The sequence below is a fragment of the Anoplopoma fimbria genome, chromosome 14 (assembly GCF_027596085.1).
Source record: "Anoplopoma fimbria isolate UVic2021 breed Golden Eagle Sablefish chromosome 14, Afim_UVic_2022, whole genome shotgun sequence".
NCBI classification, from domain to species: domain Eukaryota; kingdom Metazoa; phylum Chordata; class Actinopteri; order Perciformes; family Anoplopomatidae; genus Anoplopoma; species Anoplopoma fimbria.
Window position 1 is genome coordinate 12,756,690 of NC_072462.1, and position 22,094 is coordinate 12,778,783.

At 42.3% G+C, this 22,094-nt stretch overlaps 1 protein-coding gene across 2 annotated transcripts in view; it reads left to right on the top strand.

Moving 5' to 3' along the window:
• Positions 1–22,094, top strand: part of dym (dymeclin) — a 55,601-nt gene that overhangs the window by 9,772 nt on the left and 23,735 nt on the right. For both annotated transcript variants that reach the window (XM_054611930.1, XM_054611931.1), the window contains exons 8-14: positions 888–1,027; positions 8,511–8,696; positions 8,815–8,993; positions 10,389–10,514; positions 10,655–10,768; positions 10,952–11,046; positions 15,276–15,375. In XM_054611930.1, coding sequence (XP_054467905.1) covers positions 888–1,027; positions 8,511–8,696; positions 8,815–8,993; positions 10,389–10,514; positions 10,655–10,768; positions 10,952–11,046; positions 15,276–15,375 — 940 coding nt within the window. The remainder of the gene's footprint in view (positions 1–887; positions 1,028–8,510; positions 8,697–8,814; positions 8,994–10,388; positions 10,515–10,654; positions 10,769–10,951; positions 11,047–15,275; positions 15,376–22,094) is intronic.

The window sequence follows — 22,094 nt, forward strand, 5'->3', positions numbered from 1 at the left end:
CAGATCGTTTTTGGAACTTCTCCTGGCACCATCTGATCCAGCCTACTGTTCATCCATCCAGACTCTGATACTCTCTGTGCTTCCAGACAAACTCATCACGTTCCAAACAATGCCTTCATGTGTCATTCAATTGATACTAAACTGGGGGAAAAAAGAACAAATCTAGTTAAACAAGACCTCTGTCTCCACTGTGACCTTGTCGTCTGTGATTCTGAGGAAAAGGCTCTTTTTTAAAAATATAATAATAACAATAAACTTCAAAATGCAGGAAATTTTAATTTGGAGACAAGATAACTTACTAAATGCAAATGAAAGTAAAATAAAAGTGGCAGTCTGATCTGGACCTTAAATGGTTTTAACACCATTTTCCTTCGTTCATTATAATCTTGAATAAATAAATGCTGTATCCCTGAATGCATTTTGAAGTCTAGTAGCGATTGGAAGTCATTTTCTCTTCATGCTCTCGCAGCACAAGACCCAAACGAGTTCACCGCCAACTACGTGTACGTCACTCGTTTCGACAGAGCTGACGTGATGAGGGAAGAGTAGAGTCTCAATTTGACACTTGACATGAACACCGGTGGACTGAGAATAGGATCTCTGTTTGTCCGGCTGTACACACACACACACACACACACACACACACACACACACACACACACACACACACACACACACACACACACACACACACACACACACACACACAGGTGCATGTAGTTGTAAGAAGAACAAGTCCTGTGTTTGTGCTTTTTAATACACTATGACTATAAGTTGAAGATCTCACATATTAAACCTCTTGCCAAAAAAAGTATGCCCTAAGATTTCCTGGTCTCCGACTGTCTTTTAAAACATGTCTTTCCATTTTCTCTCTCTCTTTTCCCCAGTCTGCCTTTAACCAGTCGTCTGGTGAAGACCCTCCTCTATAACTTCATCAGGCAGGAGAAATGTCCGCCTCCATCAACCCACGTCTTTGAGCCAAAAGCTGAAGGAGGCCTGCTTTATGGCCTGGCGTCAGGGGTGGCAAGTAAGTGTACACACACCCACACAGGGTTAAAACAAAAAGACACAAAGGAGCAAAGTGACTCACCACAATGAGAGTAGAGAGACCCACATTTTTATTTGTAGTTTTTTTCTGAAGGTAAAAAGTTAAGTGAGTTAAGTGTAAATGGTTACCTGAACTTTGTATTGCAGCTTACAAAGCTACATTCTGGTATAACTTAGACCCAGCATCAGTTTATTTTATTGCATTGAATTACTGTAATGGGCATTTTGGATCCAGTCAATGTGTGTTTTCTTCCAAACTATATGGCTTTTAGTGGTTTATCCTCAAAAGAAGGAATGTCTACTGACATGACCCCCAGTTACAGGTTATGGAGTGATTTTGCATTTAAAGAGTGTTTCATTTAAATGAGAAAGGATTTTTAGAGGCTTTAAGATGCAAAATGATCCAGTCTTTCCAAAGAAAATAGAAAACAGTCTACCTAATATGGTGTTCTAGAAATATGTGCTCTTCTTTCTCATCCTTTTAATCATCTTGTGACGCCTTAGATTTCTTTTAAACCCCCTTAATAGGTGCAAATGGTAAGTCTTCCTCATTATTTGATCACTGTTGGTTGCCCCTTTTGCACTTTGTTGAAGTGATGTCGCTCCATTCCCCAAATCAAAATTATGTTGTGGGTAGATGCATCATCAGAAATGATAGGAATGATGCTCAAATTACAAAAAATAAGAGCCAGACAGTAAAGAAAATATTTGTTTTCCTTCTTTCCCTGGAGCCAATGAGTGAGATATATGATTAATCTGATAAATGAAAGTGCGAGCCATGCTTGGATAACAGCCATGGCAGTGTGGATGAAAGTGATGAGTCAAAAATGAACCGAGTAAGTGTGTATCAGACTGGTTATATGCTCTGTGTGTGTGTGTGTGTTTGTGTTTGTGTGTGTGTTTTGAATGCATGTTTGTTTGAGTGTGAGAATAGGGCTGGGTTCCCCCCCCCCCCCCCCACAGATAAATGGTCTTTGTCGGTTGTTGGTGGCAGATTCCTATCAGTGAGCCATCAGCATTCAACCCAGCCTGTCTGTCTGTGGCCAGTGATCGGCCCCGAGGAGTTATGGTGCCCTGCACCGTTCTGTAATCCCCTAGAGCCTGTCTGTCTGCAGCCGCCTCCCTTGTACACACACGCACAGACCAACAAAGACACAAGCGCTCTTATGCTCAGAGCTCAGAAACAACACTTGTTTTCTTTCTCCGTCTCTCTGTCTCGTACATGCACACGGTCACCAGGGATTGGCAAAGTACACGTATTCTTTTGAATGTTTAAAATGGACGTATGCAGGGGTGTTGTTATATAGTAAATGTAAATATCAATTACATTTCTTTCACAGCCAGCTAATGGGGAACTTAGCTTTTTTTTTATTTTTTATTAAGGTCATCTTACGTCATGATACCTTTTTTAACAGTTTTAATGTCCTCTTTGTTATAACGGCAGAAAAACCTGTGTTACAAACTGCATTTACCAAGCAGTGAAGGTCTAACAGAAGGCTCCACACTTCTTAAAATCCTCTATACATGAACTTTCTTTTTATAGAAATCATGTTCCTCATATTAGTGGCATGTACATATATTCATTCATGCCTACACGCTCATATTCATAGACGGTCTGGATTTTCCCCCAGAAACAAGCACTGGCCGTTGGCAAAGCAAAGCAGTGCTTAATTTCCGTCGCCATGTTGTTGCGTGGGAGGATAGGATGTCTGTCCCCGTCTTGCTTTTTACACACTCTGCTGTCTGAGTCTGTAGAGAGTCTGCAGGAGGATTATCACCCGGACTGGCAACTCGCAACTTTTTGGCCCCCTGTCTCCTCTCCTCTCCTGTCCTGTCCTGTCCTGTCCTGTCCTGTCCTGTCCTGTCCTGTCCTGTCCTGTCCTGTCCTGTCCTGTCCTGTCCTGTCCTGTCCTGTCCTGTCCTGTCCTGTCCTGTCCTGTCCTGTCCTGTCCTGTCCTGTCCTCTCCTCCCCTCTCTCCTGTCCTCCCTCCTGTCCTGTCCCCTGTCCTGTCCTGTCCTCCCTCCTCCCTCTCCCCTCCCTGTCCTGTCCTGTCCTGTCCTCTCCTGTCCTGTCCTGTCCTGTCCTCTCCTGTCCTGTCCTGTCCTGTCTCCTCCTCCTCCTCCTCCTCCCCTCCTGTTCTGTCCTGTCCTCCCCTCTCCCCTCCCTCTCCCCTCCTGTCCTGTCCTCTCCCCCTCCTCTCCCCTCCTGTCCTGTCCTCTCCTCCCTTCCTCCTGTCCTCTCCTCCCTTTCTCCTCTCCCTCTCCTCCTATAAATTGTATGCCTCCATTATGTGCAAGAGACTGGGATCATTATTTTATGTGTGTTATATACTGTATATAATAAATAAAGGTCGAACTGAATTAAATAGAGCGGCCACATTGTCACCAATATCCGATTCTGCTATTTGAGTCAGCATCAGCCTGATTTCCGATATCGTAATAGGTGCATCCCTAACTCGTTACTACGTTACTTTCCTCCCCTACATTTTCCTCTACTTTACTCTACTCCCCGTGTACTTTTTGTGTGTTTTCCTGTAATTGTTAATGCTCTCTCTCGCTCTCACAAAAACACACACTATTTAAGCCAGTCAGTCTGCCTGCAAGCACACACCCAAGAAATTAAGATAAATCTTGTCCAACCCTAATGTTTCACATTGCTGCCATCAAGAAGCTAACGGTCACTCTGCTTCTCTTAGAGTAAAAGGCGTTGGACCCAATCTACTCTATTGATTACTGCTGACAGCCCAACAAACACAGACATCTTGCATGTGGGTTAGGTCCCTTATTAGTATAGCACACTTAACACAACATTGGCTCGCCACACTGGGCAAGTGTATTAGAAGATTCATTTGACACTTTAGCCCAAGCTTTTTATTATGACTCTGAGCATTTGTTACAAAGCAAAGTCTGTGGAATGTTTTCATTTGCTTTTAATGTTTTTGTTAGAAGGGTTTTGGATGAAAATGCGTTGAGCATATATTTTCATTTGAGTGAGATTATCAGAATGGTGTGTTTGTTTATTGTCTGTACAGCATGTTTCCCCATGTGCATTTTTGGATAATCATCTAGTGTGTGTGTGTGTGTGTGCGCGTGTGTGCGTGTGTGTGTGAGTGTGTGTGTGTGTGTGTGTGTGTGTGTGTGTGTGTGTGTGTGTGTGTGTGTGTGTGTGTGTGTGTGTGTGTGTGTGTGTGTGTGTGTGTGTGTGTGTGTGTGTGTGTGTGTGTGTGTGTGTGTGTGTACAGTATCTGTGTGCTTGGCAGAGGCATTGGCCTGAAGCCTTGATGTCATATTTCATTCACTGCTATGCAAGTAAGTAGCACATTCTGTCCGTCTCTGTTCACCAGGCGTTCACACTCTGTCTGCTGTTTGTTTTCAGCTGTTACTATGAGAAAATATTTCCCAAATCAGCTCCGTTTGCTAAAGTGTCTCCAAAGGCCACTGATATCTTCATAATGATGTTAGAGCACATGTTGATTGTGACACAAGTGAACTAAAAATGCAGATTTTAACCCTCTTTCACAGAGATTAAGTCTATTTCGGTGATTTATATATACTGGTGATACATTTATTTCGCCATGCTAGATGTTCCACCACTTTGGATTAGACTGAAATATCAACAATAATGAACAAACTATTGACTTGCACTGAGTTTTTTAAAAGACATTTGTCATCCCCTGCCTTTCTCCTTCAGTGCATCCAGAAGTCAAGGCTTTCACTTATCCTGAGAAATATATTTAAAAAAGAACCCAAACCTTCTCAGTTATTAACGGCTCAAAAGACTGAAAGTATTTCTGTATATGGTAACTATTTAGTTGCAAAGTCTTAAATCAGCAGTTTTTCAATGTCTTTTGATGTGGAAGAAAATGACCTGTTCTAAGCCAGGCTAGCAGTTTCCCCCTTGCCTCCAGTCTTATGTGTTATGGATTTTTGTGTCTATCCATAATATATCGTTTGCATTCCCATCAGCCTCAGTTTTACTTTGTATTTAATGCTAGTGAGCAAATATTAGCATGCTAACACGCTAAACTCAGATGGGGATCATGTACAACATTATACCTGCTTAACATCCGTATATGGGCTTTGTCATTGGGAGCATGTTTATGTTAGCATTTAGCCACATAGTCTTGTTTTTTATCCTTGGTGTTGTGGATTTAAATTTACCACCAAAGAAAGTTAGGGTTTACTCCTTAGATAACTGAGCTGTATTAAGACAACATTTTTGTTTTAGATATTTAAACCCAATTATTTCATCTAGACTTATCGACTGTTCTGGTTGTCATATTGAAATGGGCTTTTACCCATCATTGTAATACTGTGTATCAGAATCATAGGCATAAAGGAGTGATCATTTGTGCAAATGTGAATGTGTTGTGACTGTAAGTAGATTTACAGAATGAATCGATGTCACTGAAAAATGTGTGAATGTTCCTCAAATTATTACTGGGGTACGTAAAGGGCTCAAATCACACTGACACTAAGAAGTACTGCAGCGCTTCTCAAGGAAAGTAAGCTAATGATATTCACCCAATCAACAGTGTAATAACAGCAGCAGCATAAAGTGCATTACCGGAGCAAATTGTGTGTGTGTTTGATAATACCCATGATATGAATCTGGATTTGGTACGAGGTTATTGTCCGCTGAGGTAGATATCAGGGGGAAGATGTGGATTTAGAAGGGATGGTTCATCTGCGTCTGAATATTTGAAAAGACTGCATATATTTGATTGTGTGATGATATTTCGGTTTGAATATAAAAAGTTGATTTAGTGCCAGCAGTCGTGTCTCGTGGTGGTGGTCATTATGTAAGACATCACACAGCCTTCTGTCCTCAAACCAAGGCTTATTCAAACATTAAAAGCTCATCTTTTGCTGCAGAAGCTTGTATTATGGTCAGTTTATTTTATGTGTTTTAATGGCTTATAATAAACATTTACGGTGTGTAAATATTCTAAGGAGACCAGTAGATATTTGTAGGAAGCGGGTATTTTCCGGAGATGTTGCGAATGCAGGCTCAAGTGAAATAAGACTTTGTGGGTGCAGTTGTGTTGCGTGTTTCATGGTAGGATGCCTTTAATAGCCCCCGAAGTCCTGGAGCCCAGATTCTGATTTCAGCGTGCTAGCCTCTCTGTGTCCGCGTGTGACTTTCTCTTTTCCCCACTTTCTCCTTCCCTTGCCTCCTTCCTTGTGTCCTCCTCCTCCTCCTTCTTCTCTTTTTCCACTGGGCAGCTGGCCAGGGCCATAGCAGGCCTGAGCAGCGTAGCATTATTGGGTTTATGTGGTGGGCAGGCAGACAGGCCGAGGGAACCGTGCCAGACGGATAACAAACAGCACCCGCTTAGGTAAAATAGAGCTGTGTGTGTGTGTGTGTGTGTGTGTGTGTGTGTGTGTGTGTGTGTGTGTGTGTGTGTGTGTGTGTGTGTGTGTGTGTGTGTGTGTGTGTGTGTGTGTGTGTGTGTGTGTGTGTGTGTGTGTGTGTGTGTGTGTGTGTGTGTGTGTGTGTGTGTGTGTGAGTAATAAAGTGTGTGTGTGTGTGCGAGAGTGCAGGAAACGTGGCTGCCAGACCGGGCTCCCTGACACTGTTGGGCTAGTCACCGTGGTGCCAGTGAAGAGATGAACAGGCCTCCGTCACAACTTGCCCCCCCCCCTCAGGACCTTGTTTTCTCTCACACTCACTTCTCCTGTGGAGAAAGAGAGACAGACTAATGATGTCATTTCTCTCTAGGGGATTTCTTTCTGTTGTGGACGCAGTTTGTTGATGTCCCTTTTTTGCTCAAATATAAACAAATTAATTCCCCTTCTGAATGGAATTACATAACACATTTGTCCACGCAAAGTCAGACTCAGTGTTTTTTTTACTAGCCCTTAGTGAACTTGGAGGCAAACCAGCGTGTCAACCTCAGATATCACTAAGAATTTGACACAGTCACAAGTTGTCAAAAAGAAACCTTAAGGCAGGTCATGCATAAGCGATGAAGAGTCTGTGAGGTTGAAACCAATCAATGTTTGAAGCAGTCACAAGTTGTTCCTTTGTTCGGTGTCCTTTTTAAAACGGAACACAAAGCGAACATTGAGACGTGACCTCCCGTGTTCTCCTTGAGTTAATCTTTTAATGCAGTAGGATGTCATTGTTCATGAAGCATGTCACCCCTGACTCCAACTTATTTCTTCTTGTTTCATTGACTAAATCTTGTTTGGTTCAGTAACCAAGTCAACTGATGATGTGAGTGTGTCATAGTTGGATGGATCAGGATGGCTTGATGACAGAGAAGTCCATCTGCTCTTCCATCCTTAGCCACTAGATGGCAACAAATCTACTGGGCTTTCTTCTCAAATTCAGTAGCTTGATCAGTGTTGACCTGCAACACACTCACACTGTCCCTCGCCAGAGCTTGGTCCGTGCATTCTGTGTGGCTAGACGCGCAGGAGCCAGGGGCTGTCATGTGTGTACCTTGGTGTTCATGCTTCCCGTGCTTCTCATGACGCCTGAAAGCACCAGCACTTCTGCGGCTCTGTAGGAAAATTCAGCTCCCTCTCATCCCCCAACAAGAAAAACGAACCCGACTCCAGTTGGCCTGTCGTTCCAGTTTCTCTTTGTTCTGTGGCGCCGTCTATGTTGTTTCAAATTTCAGGTACTGCGAAAGCATCGAGTGGGACTCCATTGTGCTCATTTTGGCCTTGATTACATCAGTCTGACTGCACAAATACGCTTTCGCCTTCGTTTTTTCCTATGAAGCGTAAATCGGTTTGAGGCTGAAGAGCTGCAAGTTGTGAGAATACTTCAGTGCTTTCTATAAAAAGGTTGACTGCACAACCGGACTGTTCTTCATAACTTGGTACATCCACCCATCTGCTCAACTGAAACAGAGATCTGCAATTCTCCAGCCGGTGTTGAAACTCTCTCTGCTGAAATTCAACCTGGAGAACGTCAAGTCAAGCATATTTATGTGTTAGAGTCTGTTAGATACAATAAAACAGTAATAGTCAGATTAAATAAAATAGGAAGTTAAGAGAAATAAAAAAAAAATAAAAAAAATGGATGAATAAGTCGTTAGAGGATGTTAGAATTAAGTTAAGAGGGGACTTGACAAAAGCAATCAGAGAAGTCTCAGACTAAATTAAAAGAAAGCGCAAAAAGGTGGGTCTTTTAAATTTGATTTATAATTGTCAGTGTCCGAACAGGTCAATGATTAATTACGGGAACATCTAAAGCCAGAGAGGTGTGTTTAGAACAGGAAATATTTGAATATTTTGAAATATTCTTTGAATGTAACACAATTGGAAAAAATGAACAAAGTTAGCCCAAATGCATGAACTGACCAGAAATCAAAGAATTATATAATAAAACAGCAAAATGAAAATGAAAGGGAAGGAAACATAAGACATGTTTAGTGTATATTTAGATGTCTGGGTGTGTATATTTTTTTAACTGTGTACTATTTGTGTGTCTGTCTGTCTGTCTCCAGGTGGGCTGTGGAGTGTCTTCACATTAGGTGGAGCCGGCAGCAAAGTAGGGATAGACCAGGAGCACAACCCGTTACCGTTGTCCAATCAGAGCCTTCTGTTACTGCTGGTCCTGGCCAATCTGACAGATGGGCCTGACTGGCCCAACCCCTACCGCCAGGCCATCACTTGTTTCAGAAACACACAAGGTAATACATTTGTTTATCCATTTTACTTATTTAAAAGTTGTGTATTACGTGTACCAGAGGGTATTAAAGTAACCTGATAAAATAATAATCCTGATCATATTTACTTTTACTCATATAGACACGTCGTCATTGTCCGTGGAGCAACCTCACACGTTCCAGATCAACTTCAACAGTCTGTACACGGCGCTGTGTGAGCAGCAGCGCTCCGACCAGGCCACGCTTCTGCTGTACACCCTCCTCCACCAGAACCCCAACATGAGGACATACATGCTCTCCAGAACCGACATGGACAATCTGGTGGGCAGGACAGCAAGGCTGACAGTCGTTAATTAACGCACATGCGTGAACATTTATTATCCCCGTCTCAAATGGCGTTTTGTGTGTAGTTTATTGACAAAGGCAGAGAGCAAGAACACTGTGTGACTGGGTAATCCCTCATTAAAGCCCATTATGCGGCCCTTCCTAACACACATGGGTATGGCCATGAAATCGTTTCATCTAGGACCAATGCTATGGCTCAGTAAATAGCGAGGATGTATGCAGTGGCAGCTGGTGCTATTCTGTCCGTGTGGGACAGTGCCAGTTATTCCTTACAGCAGAGTGAACGTACTGAGGCATATAGTGAATGAAAATCAATCTTAAGCTCAGCATGTCAGATGGTATCACATATGAGCATGGGTAGGCCGTCACACGTGAGGCTCTTTCACACAGCGTAACAGTAAATAATTTGGTTTTATTGTATAGGAGTGGAAATAGGAGTTACAGTTTATATTATACTTGATTTAGCCTTTTAAACAGGTTTGAAAAGACAAGGCATCAGAACTAATTGCAACAGAAAATGGCAATCACCAAACATGTGGAAGAAATGTAGCTATTTTACAGTCATATTTTAAAACTGCAGGTCAATTAGATTCATTTACATATATCAGTATGACCTTTTCTGTGTTACTCCCCTTTTTTTTTTATTTTTTTTTATAGCTGCTGTCGTAAAATAGCATCATTAGCAGATCTAGATTGAGTTTTTTATGTAGGGGGGCTCCTAATGAGTCTAGCCACAATAAAGCACCGCTGCACGACAGAGTAATGAGCTAACACTGCATCCGTGTGGGTTCATCGCTCACCATGCTAGCTACTTACTGCTTTCACTCTGACAGTATGATTCTGAAAATTCAATTTTGCACAGTGCTGTCATTAGCGAGTGGCTTTTACCATCTGTTCTTGGATACTTCTGAATATAACGTCGGCCTGCACCTACAGTGTAGCAGCCATGAATTGGTAAATAATGTAAATTTAAACTAGCATATGCAGTGCTGTTTTTACTCTTTTGTTGTCCCTTTTACTTAGTACTCAGTTTGGACCACAGGTGGAAACACTGTTATAGTAACAAGGCTCAATGTACGACTGTCTTAATACAATTTTACTCAGCTAGTTGTTAGATTAAGCTTCAACAAAGCCCCTTGGCAAAACAACAAAAGCTTCCTTTCCCTGAGAAGAAGAATACAAAGGACACACTTTTGATTGTGCATACCTTATTCTTTGTAGAACAAAGCTTTTCAGTTCACTTAGCAATTTTGTCTCCTCACGCTATTTAATTGTGAAATCTGGTAACAAGGGTTTAATGAATGTCATTTATGCACCTATATCTACAAACATGCTCAGACCTTCCTCCTGCTCTCCCACTCTTCCTCTCAGGTGTTACCCATCCTGGAGATCCTTTACCACGTGGAGGACAGAAATTCTCATCACGTCTACATGGCCCTCATTATCCTTCTCATCCTCACAGAGGACGACTCCTTCAACCGCTCCATCCATGAGGTGGTGGGTAGAAACACTTTATTACACAATGTTCACATTTCAATCATTGCCACTGCAGCCTTCCTTTACTCGCGATAATTGTGAATAATTGCTGATGTTTTCAACAGATATGTCTCATTCCTGTGGGTCTCTCCCTCTCTCAGGTATTGAAGAACGTCACGTGGTACTCGGAGAGAACGTTGACAGAGATCTCGCTTGGCAGTTTGCTCATCCTGGTGGTCATCCGCACCATCCAGTTCAACATGACCCGGACAAGGGTAAGTTTAGCATGTGTTAACACCGTTTGTGCACTTGCAAAGTAAATAGCAATGCATTCAGAAACCTAAAATGAGTAATGAATCCACATATGGCTTTTGCTGTAAAGATTTAAATAACAGAGTAATTTACGGTTTAACAGTCACATCAGGTTAAATGTATGTTTGTGTGTGCATCCTCCCCAGGATAAGTACCTCCACACCAACTGTCTTGCTGCACTTGCCAACATGTCAGCCCAGTTTCGATGTCTCCACCAGTACGCTGCCCAGCGCATCATCAGGTGAGGACATATTGTAACTTTACAACAGAGCAGAAAAGAGGATGCTAGAATTTTATTTGGTAGCTTTTATCCTCCATTATTCCACTGTCCATCCAACCTATTCTCTCTTGTTCTACTCTTTACCTTGGTAGAATAGCACATGTGGTTTGAAACAAAATGTAACGTTAGAATCTCGATCTTCACCTTTTATATCAAAATATTTCGGGAGGCCTGTTTGTGGCTAATCCAGTGAATTTAATACCACAAAATCAGATTACAAGAAAACACACTTCATCACAATATTCTATATTTATATGCCAAAAGGCATATAAATATAGAATATTGCCTTGAAACAGTCCTGCTCTTTGACTTGCAACATTTCCAGGAATGGTCTTATATATCTAAGGATGCTAAAAGAAATACTACCACATGATAAAAAGTATGGCAAGTCTCTTAGCATCGTCATATCTCCGACCCCCAACTCTAACTGTGCAGAATGTGCTTCCTTTCTGGCTGACAATTTTGAATAAAAAAGACAACAAATTTGCATCTCAGAGAGAGAAACTGTGTGTTTTAAGATATATAAACCAGCTGATGAGGCGGGAAAAGCTGGCACACCATCAAAGCAGTTAATGTGTTTGAGCCAGAGGCCTTCCTCAGGGCTTGAATGTGAATAAAGTCTGCTCTATCTAGAGTATAGCACAGGAGATAACATGCCTTCTGACATTTGTGTAGATTCACGTACAGAAATCAGCAATTTAAGTTGTGTGTATCACTTCAAATGCTGCCTCAAGTTAAGCGGCAGGCTTTGACACAATATTCATCTGTGAGGCAAACAAAGACGCCAAAAGAGAGACAGAAATTGCCCAAAGACAACAATTCAAGTTCACACACAAGAATGTTTATTCATTTTAAAGATTGTTATAGTAACTACACAGTACAGCAGAAGAGACTAAGAAATGAAATATTGAGAGAGCGGTGTGCCTGTGTAGAGAATAACATTATGTAACTGAGGGGACGGATTTGGCCCATGAGGAGACGGAAGACTTTAGAGGACAATGTTCAAACCATCAAGTCATTCATGTCTGTTTGTGAACTTCAGACACACAGGAAGGAATGTTTCCTTCCCTGAAGACGTGCACACATCCACGCACACTCAAGGATCCTCTTATCACGCTGCCTGGTTCTCTCTCTCTCTCTCTCTCTCTCTCTCTCTCTCTCTCTCCCTCTCTCTCTCTCTCTCTCTCTCGGTATTGGTATCGGTGACTCTCTGGTGTTTTGAGTCAGAGAGGAACACCGTCTGTGAATGTGTACACGTCTGTCCTGTAGTGATACAGAGCAACTGACTCCATGTCTGATGATGATGATGATAATGATGATGACTATGATGCCCCAGGCTGGGCTGAACTGGCTAGATAAAGGGAATTTCCTGACAGGAATTTAGCAATTGTCTGCCAGGCAGTGCTGAACTCTGCTACTTAATTCAGTTGTTGCTGTTTATTTACAGGCAGAAATGGGTTTCTATTGCCTCCATCACCATCACAACCACCACCTCACATCTTTCCCTTTTGATTTCTATTCATTCCCTCCCACAATCAATACTCCCGTTCTGCTGCATTGTTCCTGGCTCCGTATCCACAGTCTCCTCCGTCACCACACATCCTCGTTTGTGCGATTAATCCACAAATGACTCTCTAGATTAATTGTTTGGTCTGAAAATGTCAGCAAATAGCAAAAGATTCCATTACTAGTTTTCTTGGCCAACAGTGACTTCTTATTTACATTGGACAAGCTGGGGCCTAAATGTTTTCTTTAAAATCACTAGAATGATTAAAGAATATATCAAAATAGTAAACTGTTCATTTCCTTTTGTAAAAAACTATATAATATTTAAGAATCTTTTAATTGTTTCAGCTCTAGTCCACAGTTAACTTACCTAAACTTATTTGAACGCAAATTTCATCTCTGAAATATGTAAAGGTTTTAGTTGTTTTGTTGTTTTGGGGAAAAAAGCGTAAAATGAAAAAGCAACCATTGGCATATTTAATCAGATGTGATACCGTCTGAAAGAAACAGGTGGTTCCTCCTTTTGTCTTTTACTGTAGAGGAAGTATTTATGCCACGTTGCTGCTCTCCATTACATGCCTGCACTGTAGTATAACGTACAAAAATGAAAGAATAAATATAGATTGGGTGTTGACGGTAGACATAACCCAGCCCCCCTTGTTTGAGTCCAGACCAGGGCCCTTGTTGCATGTCACCTCCACTCTAAATCACTAAGGCTGCTGGTCAAACACACAAGTACACAAGGAAAAAAGAAAAAGACATAGTAGTTCATTTTATGGACATAAATACCATTTTTGGTATTGAATATATAATCTTTATTGTGCATCTTCTTGCATATATTACAATAAATAACCAAAATGTACTTTCTTATTGACTTTTTTTGAAATATCCCAAATTCTCTCAAAATCTGAGCACATTTATAACGGAAACATCATTTTGAACACTGATGCAAGCCTCCACATTAATGTGTAACGTACAAATGTCCACTTACAGATTTATATGTACGGCACACATCCACTCACTGTGTGTTTCCAGATAAAAAAGGATCCTTTGAACTGGTAGAAACAGAGCGCCTATACATATTCAGTGTGTCGGGGGGGGGGACACCACATCTGTCGTTACTTCGGCCTCATAACTGATTTTGGGATCAGGCCAGCAGTGTGGAAATCCTCTTGTGTCCCCGTTTCCCGGGCCGCGTCCGTCACTGCCTCGGCCCCGATGAGGGACATTATTGTGGGCAAATGTCCCAGGTGGAACTTGGCCGGTGGTCTCATTTGAAATTGAAAAAAGCTGACTAGATAGTACAAAAGGTCCCATTAAGTAGTTGTGGCTAATTGACATTAGGTCTGTAGATAACAAGTAGACCTCCTCATAGCTGCTCAGATATCTCCATTCAGCTATCATTTGGCCAATTAGCCCGAAAGAATAAATGCTGAGACTTTTTCTTTGTGTGTTTTCCAGTGCTGACGGATGGACAGGTGTTGCTCTGAGGGGCTTAACTGAGTTTCCTTTAGCCCTTTGCTGTCATTGAATTTAATTTATTCTGTAATTTTATTTCTTGATTGACACACAAATTAAACTTTCAACAGCCTTGGGGGGGGCCTGGAAAGACTATTAAAATGTTGTAATTAAAACAGAAGGTCACTAATTATTATGATGATAAACACCGAATGAATACAATATGAGACTCTGAGAAAAAAACCTGTCATCCATAAAAAGAAATGTGATAAAGAGGTCAACAAAAGAAAAATATAAAAAAAAATTGTCAAATCAATATAGTAAAACTTGTTATTTTAGCTTTGAGAGTTTAAAAACAACTCAAAGTGACAGCCAGTTGTTTTTTTGCATTAAAAAGTTACCTTAAAGAAGTGATTTCTATCAAGTCTCTTGCTTGATCACACATGTTGAGTGAATCAGTTAACGGTGGCGTCAACACTGTGCCTACAATGGTGTGTGTGTGTGTGTGTGTGTGTGTGTGCGTGTGTGTGTGTGTGTGTATTGACCCACTTTATTGCTACCCAAGGTTGCCCAAGCATACTCTAGGACTCTTGATGTACTGCATGTCCATGTCCAGCCATCACATTCAATCATGCAATCCCATCCAGATAACTGTACACAAACGCATACAAACACACACAATAAGGGTAGGGCAAGGCAGTTAACTTGTGGGTCAAATGGCAGACTGTCGCCTACAATGGCAACAAACAAACACACACTTGGTACAAATCCTGGACATTTTTCAAAAAGTAACCAACCAGCCTGTGACCTGTGCAGGTCAAATAAAAGCAAGGTCGGAAAACAGAGTTGTGATTGTGAATTGATGATAAACTTAACGTTTATTATTTTGACACATCATTTCTTAAGCTGTCTCCTGCCAATTTCATGATTATTTTGTTATTCCAGAACTAATTATTATGATTTATTTGAAAGGCCTCATTTATAAAGCAAAACAGATCTGTCTCCAATAATGATCAGTCTTAAATAAAGGCTTCTCTCTTCAGTTACACTGAGTTAAGAGCACTGTTTGAGTATTTACAGCAAATTAATTACTGGTTAGCATGTGCAGTATGACGACTGTGTATTTTGATTATTTTGTGAAGTGTATCATTCATCTGTGGTTGACGCTCTCACTCCTTTTCCCCTCTCTTTCTCTCTCTTTCTCTCTCTCTGTTTCTCTCCTGCAGTTTGTTTGCTTTGCTTTCCAAAAAGCACAACAAGGTTTTGGAGCAGGCAACACAGTCTCTGAGAGGCAGACAGGGAGACAACACAGCCTTGCCCGACTATGTGAGTATCTCTCTCTCTCTCTCTCTCTATCTCTCTCTCTCTCTCTCTCTCTCTAATTCAGATTCAAACAAGCTTCATTGGCAGGAATGTTCCAGGTGTATTTTTGCCAAAGCTAGATTACATATAATTGAATAATTACGTTTTAACACAAGAAAACTAAATTGATAATCACAAGATAACAAATACACTTTAAAGATAAATTTTCATCATATTGGCTCAAATTGTCACTAAATCCTGACAGTAGTACATGAGGCAGATCATTTGTGGGAAAAAAATCAGGTGACCCTGCCTACTACTTGAATTTGCAAGATTCCACCACGCCTGAACCAACCAATCAGAGCCGAGGATTGTCTAACACAGCTGTCAATCACTGCCGGTAAACTCCAATCAAACTAGGCATCACTGATCAAATATGATTTAAGGTAATGCTACTGTATTGCCCATTTTTTATGTATAATGTATTCAGAAACATGTTTTAGTGTGCTCGCTGTAAAATGAGAAAGTTTGTGACCCAGCTGCCATGTTGAAAACGGTCGAATGAATACCAATCATCGCCCTCTAACAGGAGCAAACTTTCTCATTTTACAGCAAAACAGTTCAATAAAATGTTCGTCTGAAAACATTTAAGGTGAGAAATAGGCAATACAGTCACAGATTTTGAAATGTTTTTTGATGTCTCTCTTAGTCTGCTGTAAAACACACTGAGACAACTCCACATGTCGCTACTGGCACCAGTAGCGTCGACCAGTTTAGGTACTCACTGGGATTCATTTGAGGATATGGTGCACAGTTTGACGCTGTTTCTACATTTTCAATTCAAATTTAAGTCCCCAGCATCGAGTCGCAGTCTGCAGCTCCGTCTACTCCAATCCTTTTGTCTTCCTCTCATTACTTTTGCAGCTCACATCCCACACAGTTTGTACGGAAATAGAGTCTCCACTTGTAGAATGATATTTAATGAAAGTATTGAGCTTTCATAAAATTGGATGCCAAAGTAATATTGAACATTTCTCTAGAACATCAGTCTCTATCTGAAATTGAAATCTTAACACTACGACAGCAGTGACTTAGAAGTAGAGTTTAAATGAATACAGTGAAAATGATGTTGTCCCTGTTACAGGTCTCAGTGCTAGAGAGCCTGAATACAGATGTGTGCCTGTGAAAACAGGAATAAATGAAGAAGCAGGCAGTTCTGTGGCGTCTTCATTGGTAGTTTTCCCGGGCTATGTTTATTACATATTTCTTTCAAGTGCATTGTCTTTCACAAAATCACATAAATGTACAACAACTTAAATAAGCAACATTCACACATTCATATATTCACTATCCCACTTAATCACTCCATCCAGTCAATATAACTGGGACAACTGGGCATAAAACCCTCTCTAACCGTTCCACAACAGCAAAAATGGACCCACAGCTACTGTGGTGTAGGTGACAACAAGGATCTTTAACAATGGCGGCGCCGCTCTAACAATACGACGAACGAGCGCTAACACAGGCTAACAAACAGGCACAACACTAATATACATCTTTCGGTCACATTTAACCAACATACTCAGTGTGACACAACTCATTGAACATACAGATTTATATCACTTAATTATTTACAAATATTATTATGTGCAGGAATAAATGAAAACCCAGGGGAATGTACTGCTATTCTATCATTTAGCTAAGCTAACGTTAGCATCCGACAGTCAGTCTTAATACCAACTCACGTTGCCACCTAAACAAATACATGAAACACAAATTTTAACAATTGTTCTATAAACATTGGTCTCTATTTAAATTGTTTATTTTAATTTACATATATATATTAACCTGTAAAAACAGGAATAAATGAAGAAGCAGGCAGTTCTGTGGCGTCTTCATTGGTAGTTTTCCTCGGGCTATGGGAAAAATTGGCTCGCGAACATACAACTCCAGAGTCGCGAGACTAAACCACAGCGCTGCACGGCCACCTATTGGCCATAGGTTGAAATATACTCAGCTTTTGAAGAAAATGATAGCTTTGACCAGCTCATCATGGTTAATGGTAAAGATGTTCCATCCCATGTGGTTCTGGATCTTGTGCAAGATTATCCTGCCACATAAGCAATGTCTTGTTTCTCGGCAGCCTGGCTACCTTCCCATGTTGCAAATACCGCTTCTTTAGACAATTCTTCAGTGCACACTGCCACATATCTGTCAATGTCCAGTAGTAGACGGGAGAGGGTGTCGGCATCAACATTGCTCTTTCCTGGTCGGTATTTGACATCAAACCGGAAGTCCGCAAGTTCACCTACCCATCTGTGACCAACAGCGTTTAGTTTGGCCGTGCTCATGACATATGTTAGTGGGTTATTGTCGGTGTAGATTGTGAAGTGGGGCGCATAAAACAGGTAGTCCCTGAATTTCTCACAAACAGCCCATTTCAAAGCGAGGAACTCAAGCTTGCCAGAGTGAAGCCTGTAGTTCTTCTCTGCTGGAGACAAAGTCCTTGAACCATAGGCGATGACTCTCAGCCTTCCTTCCTGGCGCTGGTAGAGCACCGCTCCTAGACCTTGCTCTGAGGCATCGGTGTGTACTGTGAAGGGCAGGTCAAAATCAGGGTATGCTAATACAGGTGGGTTGGTAAGCGTGTTAATGAGCTGGTGGAGGATACCCTGGTGCTCCACCGTCCACTTGACTGGGGACCTGAAGAGAGCTGGACACCTTTCCCTCTTTTCTGTGTCCTCGGTTGGTTTTCTGCTGTGCTCCCTTTTACCTGCAGCAGTTCATAGATGGGTTTGGCAATGCGAGAGAAGTCTTGGATGTATGTCCTATAATAACTGAGGAATCCCAGTAGCTTTCTGACATCTCCTACCGTGTTCTCCCTCAGAGCTAGGACAGCATCCAGATCCTTCGGGTCTATCCTTACTCCCTCTGCGGAGACCAAACATATCTGACTTCATGCTTAAATAGCTCACATTTTGTTGGTCTGAGCTTCACACCATGCCGCTGCAGAGCTCTCAGGACCCGCCTTACCCCCTCAACATGATCTCCAAAGGATTCGCCATAACAAAGGACATCGTCCAGGTAGGGAATACAGCATTCATCCCGCAGACTGTCCAGCATTTCCTCCATGCTTCTCTGAAAGGCAGCTGGAGCATTGGAGAGGCCAAATGGGATCCTCACCCATTCATATAGGCCCCAGGGTGTGACAAATGCTGTCATGTGACGAGACCCCTCAGCGATGTAGCCCTGATGATAGGCCTTTCCTTGGTCCAGAATGGTGAACCAGCTATTACCTCCAAGGGTGTCGATTAGGTCTTGAATGCGAGGTAAGGGGTGTCGGTCGGGCACAGTCTTTTGATTGAGTCGTCTGTAGTCAATACACAGTCTGAGTGTCCCATCTTTCTTTCTAACACAGACCACTGGAGCAGCAAATGGTGACTTTGACTTCACTATCCATCCTTTAGCGAGCAGATCCTGTACATATTCCTTGACCTCCTTGTAGAGTGGCTTTGGAATTGATGTATAGGTTTGCTGGACAGGAATATCATCCTTAAGGTTGATGCCCATTTGGAGACTGGGGATGCATCCGATGTCATCATCATCCTGAGCAAAAGCTCCAGATTCTTCATACAGCATTTGTTTGACTTCCTTCTGTTGTTCTTCTGTTAGATGGCTTATGTCAACAGAAGGGTGCCACAGTGTGGTTGAGTTGCCATTGCTTAACTTAGTTGTGGATGAATAGTCAGCACCATGTACTGGGTTTTGATGTTTCTTGTGACACTCCGGCTTGGCTACTTCTATTATTTTCTCAATAGGCTCAATACTGCCAATAACTGTCCTGCTGGGCAGGATCACGTCCTGCTCTGTGTGGTTTCCTATAGGCACTTCAACATAGGGCCTGTCAGACTGACAAATTTCCATTAGCCCCTCACCGATGTCTAGCCTCTCTAATGGCAAGCTGTTGAATTTGGGTTCAAATAACACAAGCGAGTCAGTGGAATGAAAATTGTCTGGGACCTGACATTTGACATAGGCAATTTCTCCAGGATGGATGATGGCCCCTCTCAGACCGACCTTCACAGTAGTATATTCATCATCTGGTCTCTCGGTCTGTACAAAACTCACTATTGCCTCAGCTTTGACACTGTCAATTTCCATGGCCCCAGCAAGAAGATTGGTGAGGATAGACAAGACTTTGGGTCTGCTTTGTTGTCCCATGATCAGCTCTTGAATTACATTAAATCCAATCAATGGTCTTTCTAGCTGTAAACGACTCACCAGGAAAGGCACTCGAATAGACAGGTCAGGGTCGTTGTTGCCTTGTAGGTTGACTATTACCTCAACCCATCCATCGTAGGGTACTTCGTCTCCTGTGATGGCTAGCACATCCAGTTCCTGGTCAATGAGCTCACTGAGAGGTCGAATATCTTGACAGGGTAAATATTTATCTTTCCAGGTGCGATCAAGGATACTCACGTTTGCTCCGGTGTCTAACAGAACTGTGACAGCATAGCCAGCCACACTGCATTTTAGCAGGGATCTGCGTCCTATGAGTGGAGCTACTTTTTCTGTGACTGGTTGTGTTTTGTTGGACAGCTGAGGGGAAGCGACTGAACTGACATCGGCAGATTTTGACGTCAGAACATCACTGTCATAGGACTTGGTCTTTAATGCGGTCACAGGTCGTCCCTCTGCCATGACCGAGGCCCGTTTCCCGACTGCTTTGACTTCTGCAGGCAACCCACAGCACGGTGACCTTCTCCTCCACAAGCGAAACAATGGCTACAGTTAGGCAGACCTTGTTCTATACACTGAGGGCATCCAAAGGGTCTTTGTCTCCTCTGTGACCTAGCGTTGTCTGTGGGATACTTATACATGGGTGAATATGGCTGTTGAGGCGCCTGTGTTTGTGTCCTAAGTTGTTTGAATGAGTCCATGGTCTGGGTTAAGGCCTCGACCTGGGCCATTAGTCTCTGAATTGTCTTGTCCTTACTTTCAGTTTCAGTATTCTTATCGCCTTTGTTTGTCTTTTCAGGTTCAGCATGAGTACTGTGGGCCTGAGTCACCCTGCGAATGGAGCTGCGACCCAGTCTGCACTTCCTTTCACTTTCTTCACTTGTAGTCTTGATAACTTGCCTTAGTAGGGATTCATCAGACACGGTGCAGTCGGACAGAAGAGGTTTAGGTCTCGCCTCACATCCTCATGTTTCTCACCTAGACCTTGGTAGATGGTGTTAAGGAACACACACTGTACTGTGGAGGTATCATACTTTACCACAGAGTTGGATTGTCTGGATGTGAATCTTATCTTCTGCTTTAGTCCAATTGTTCTGTATAAGAACTGCTGAGGTGTCTCGTGTTCATGTTGTTTCGCACACATCAGTTCTTGAAAAAGCTCTGTGCTGCTCTTCTCGCCAATATGAGACTGGAGGAAACTTTTTAGCTCTGTGATAGTCATTTCTTCTTTGTTCGTGAGCATATCTCTGAAGTTTCCTGGTTTAATGATGCGCAGCACTCCTCTGATGATCTCATTCTCTGTGTGTCGCTCCCTCAGTCCCTCGTCTACTTGTTTGCAGATGCTGTTATAGCTAATATCTGAAGCAGTGTCCCCTACCTGCCCTCCATGTATTTTAAATTCCCTACGCTGTAGTAGTGGGAGGTCTCTTAAAGCTATCATAGTCTCACCTGCGTGTGTGTGCTGTTCTGTGCTGGACTGAGGAATGTAGTGAGGTGAGTGATCAGTGTGTAGCCTACTGGTTTGGGTGGGCTGCTCCTCGGTTCTGGAGTTAGATGAGTATGAAGGTGTGTGGACTGTGTTTATAATCTGGTCTACTTTATCTTTCAGGTCCAGTAACCATGACATACCCTCATCTTCTAACATCAATAGGGAGTTGCTAGACATATAAGCAGACAAATATTCAAAACAACTCTCCTCATCATTTTCATCCAACTTATCTGATTCAAGCTCATCAACTGGTTCAATGTCTTGAGCGAGCTTGAAGATCTCTTCAGCTGTCAGGCTGTGGAGTCCTTTCTTTATTGTCCAAACAAGTCTCTTTCTCTCGTTGTCAGACATGCCGCACGTTGTTGACGCCCTGACACTGTAGAGTTGCGCTCTCTTGGCTTGGATTCCACTCTGCTGGTTCCCTCACCCTGGCAGCCGCACACTCGTAGTACCCCTCGTCTGGCAACGTGGCGTCACTCTGGCCCAAGGTTCATGTATCACTGGATCAGCAGTTGTTGGATCACCTAGCACTGCCGATCCCGGACGAGCCCCCAAAAATCTGTTACAGGTCTCAGTGCTAGAGAGCCTGTGTGCAGATGATGTGTGCCTGTGAAAACAGGAATAAATGAAGAAGCAGGCAGTTCTGTGGCGTCTTCATTGGTAGTTTTCCCGGGCTATGTTTATTACATATTTCTTTCAAGTGCATTGTCTTTCACAAAATCACATAAATGTACAACAACTTAAATAAGCAACATTCACACATTCATATATTCACTATCCCACTTAATCACTCCATCCAGTTAATTTAGCTGGGACAACTGGGCATAAAACCCTCTCTAACCGTTCCACAACAGCAAAAATGGACCCACAGCTACTGTGGTGTAGGTGACAACAAGGATCTTTAACAATGGCGGCGCCGCTCTAACAATACGACGAACGACGCTAACACAGGCTAACAAACAGGCACAACAGGTCACATTAAACCAACATACTCAGTGTGACACAACTCATTGAA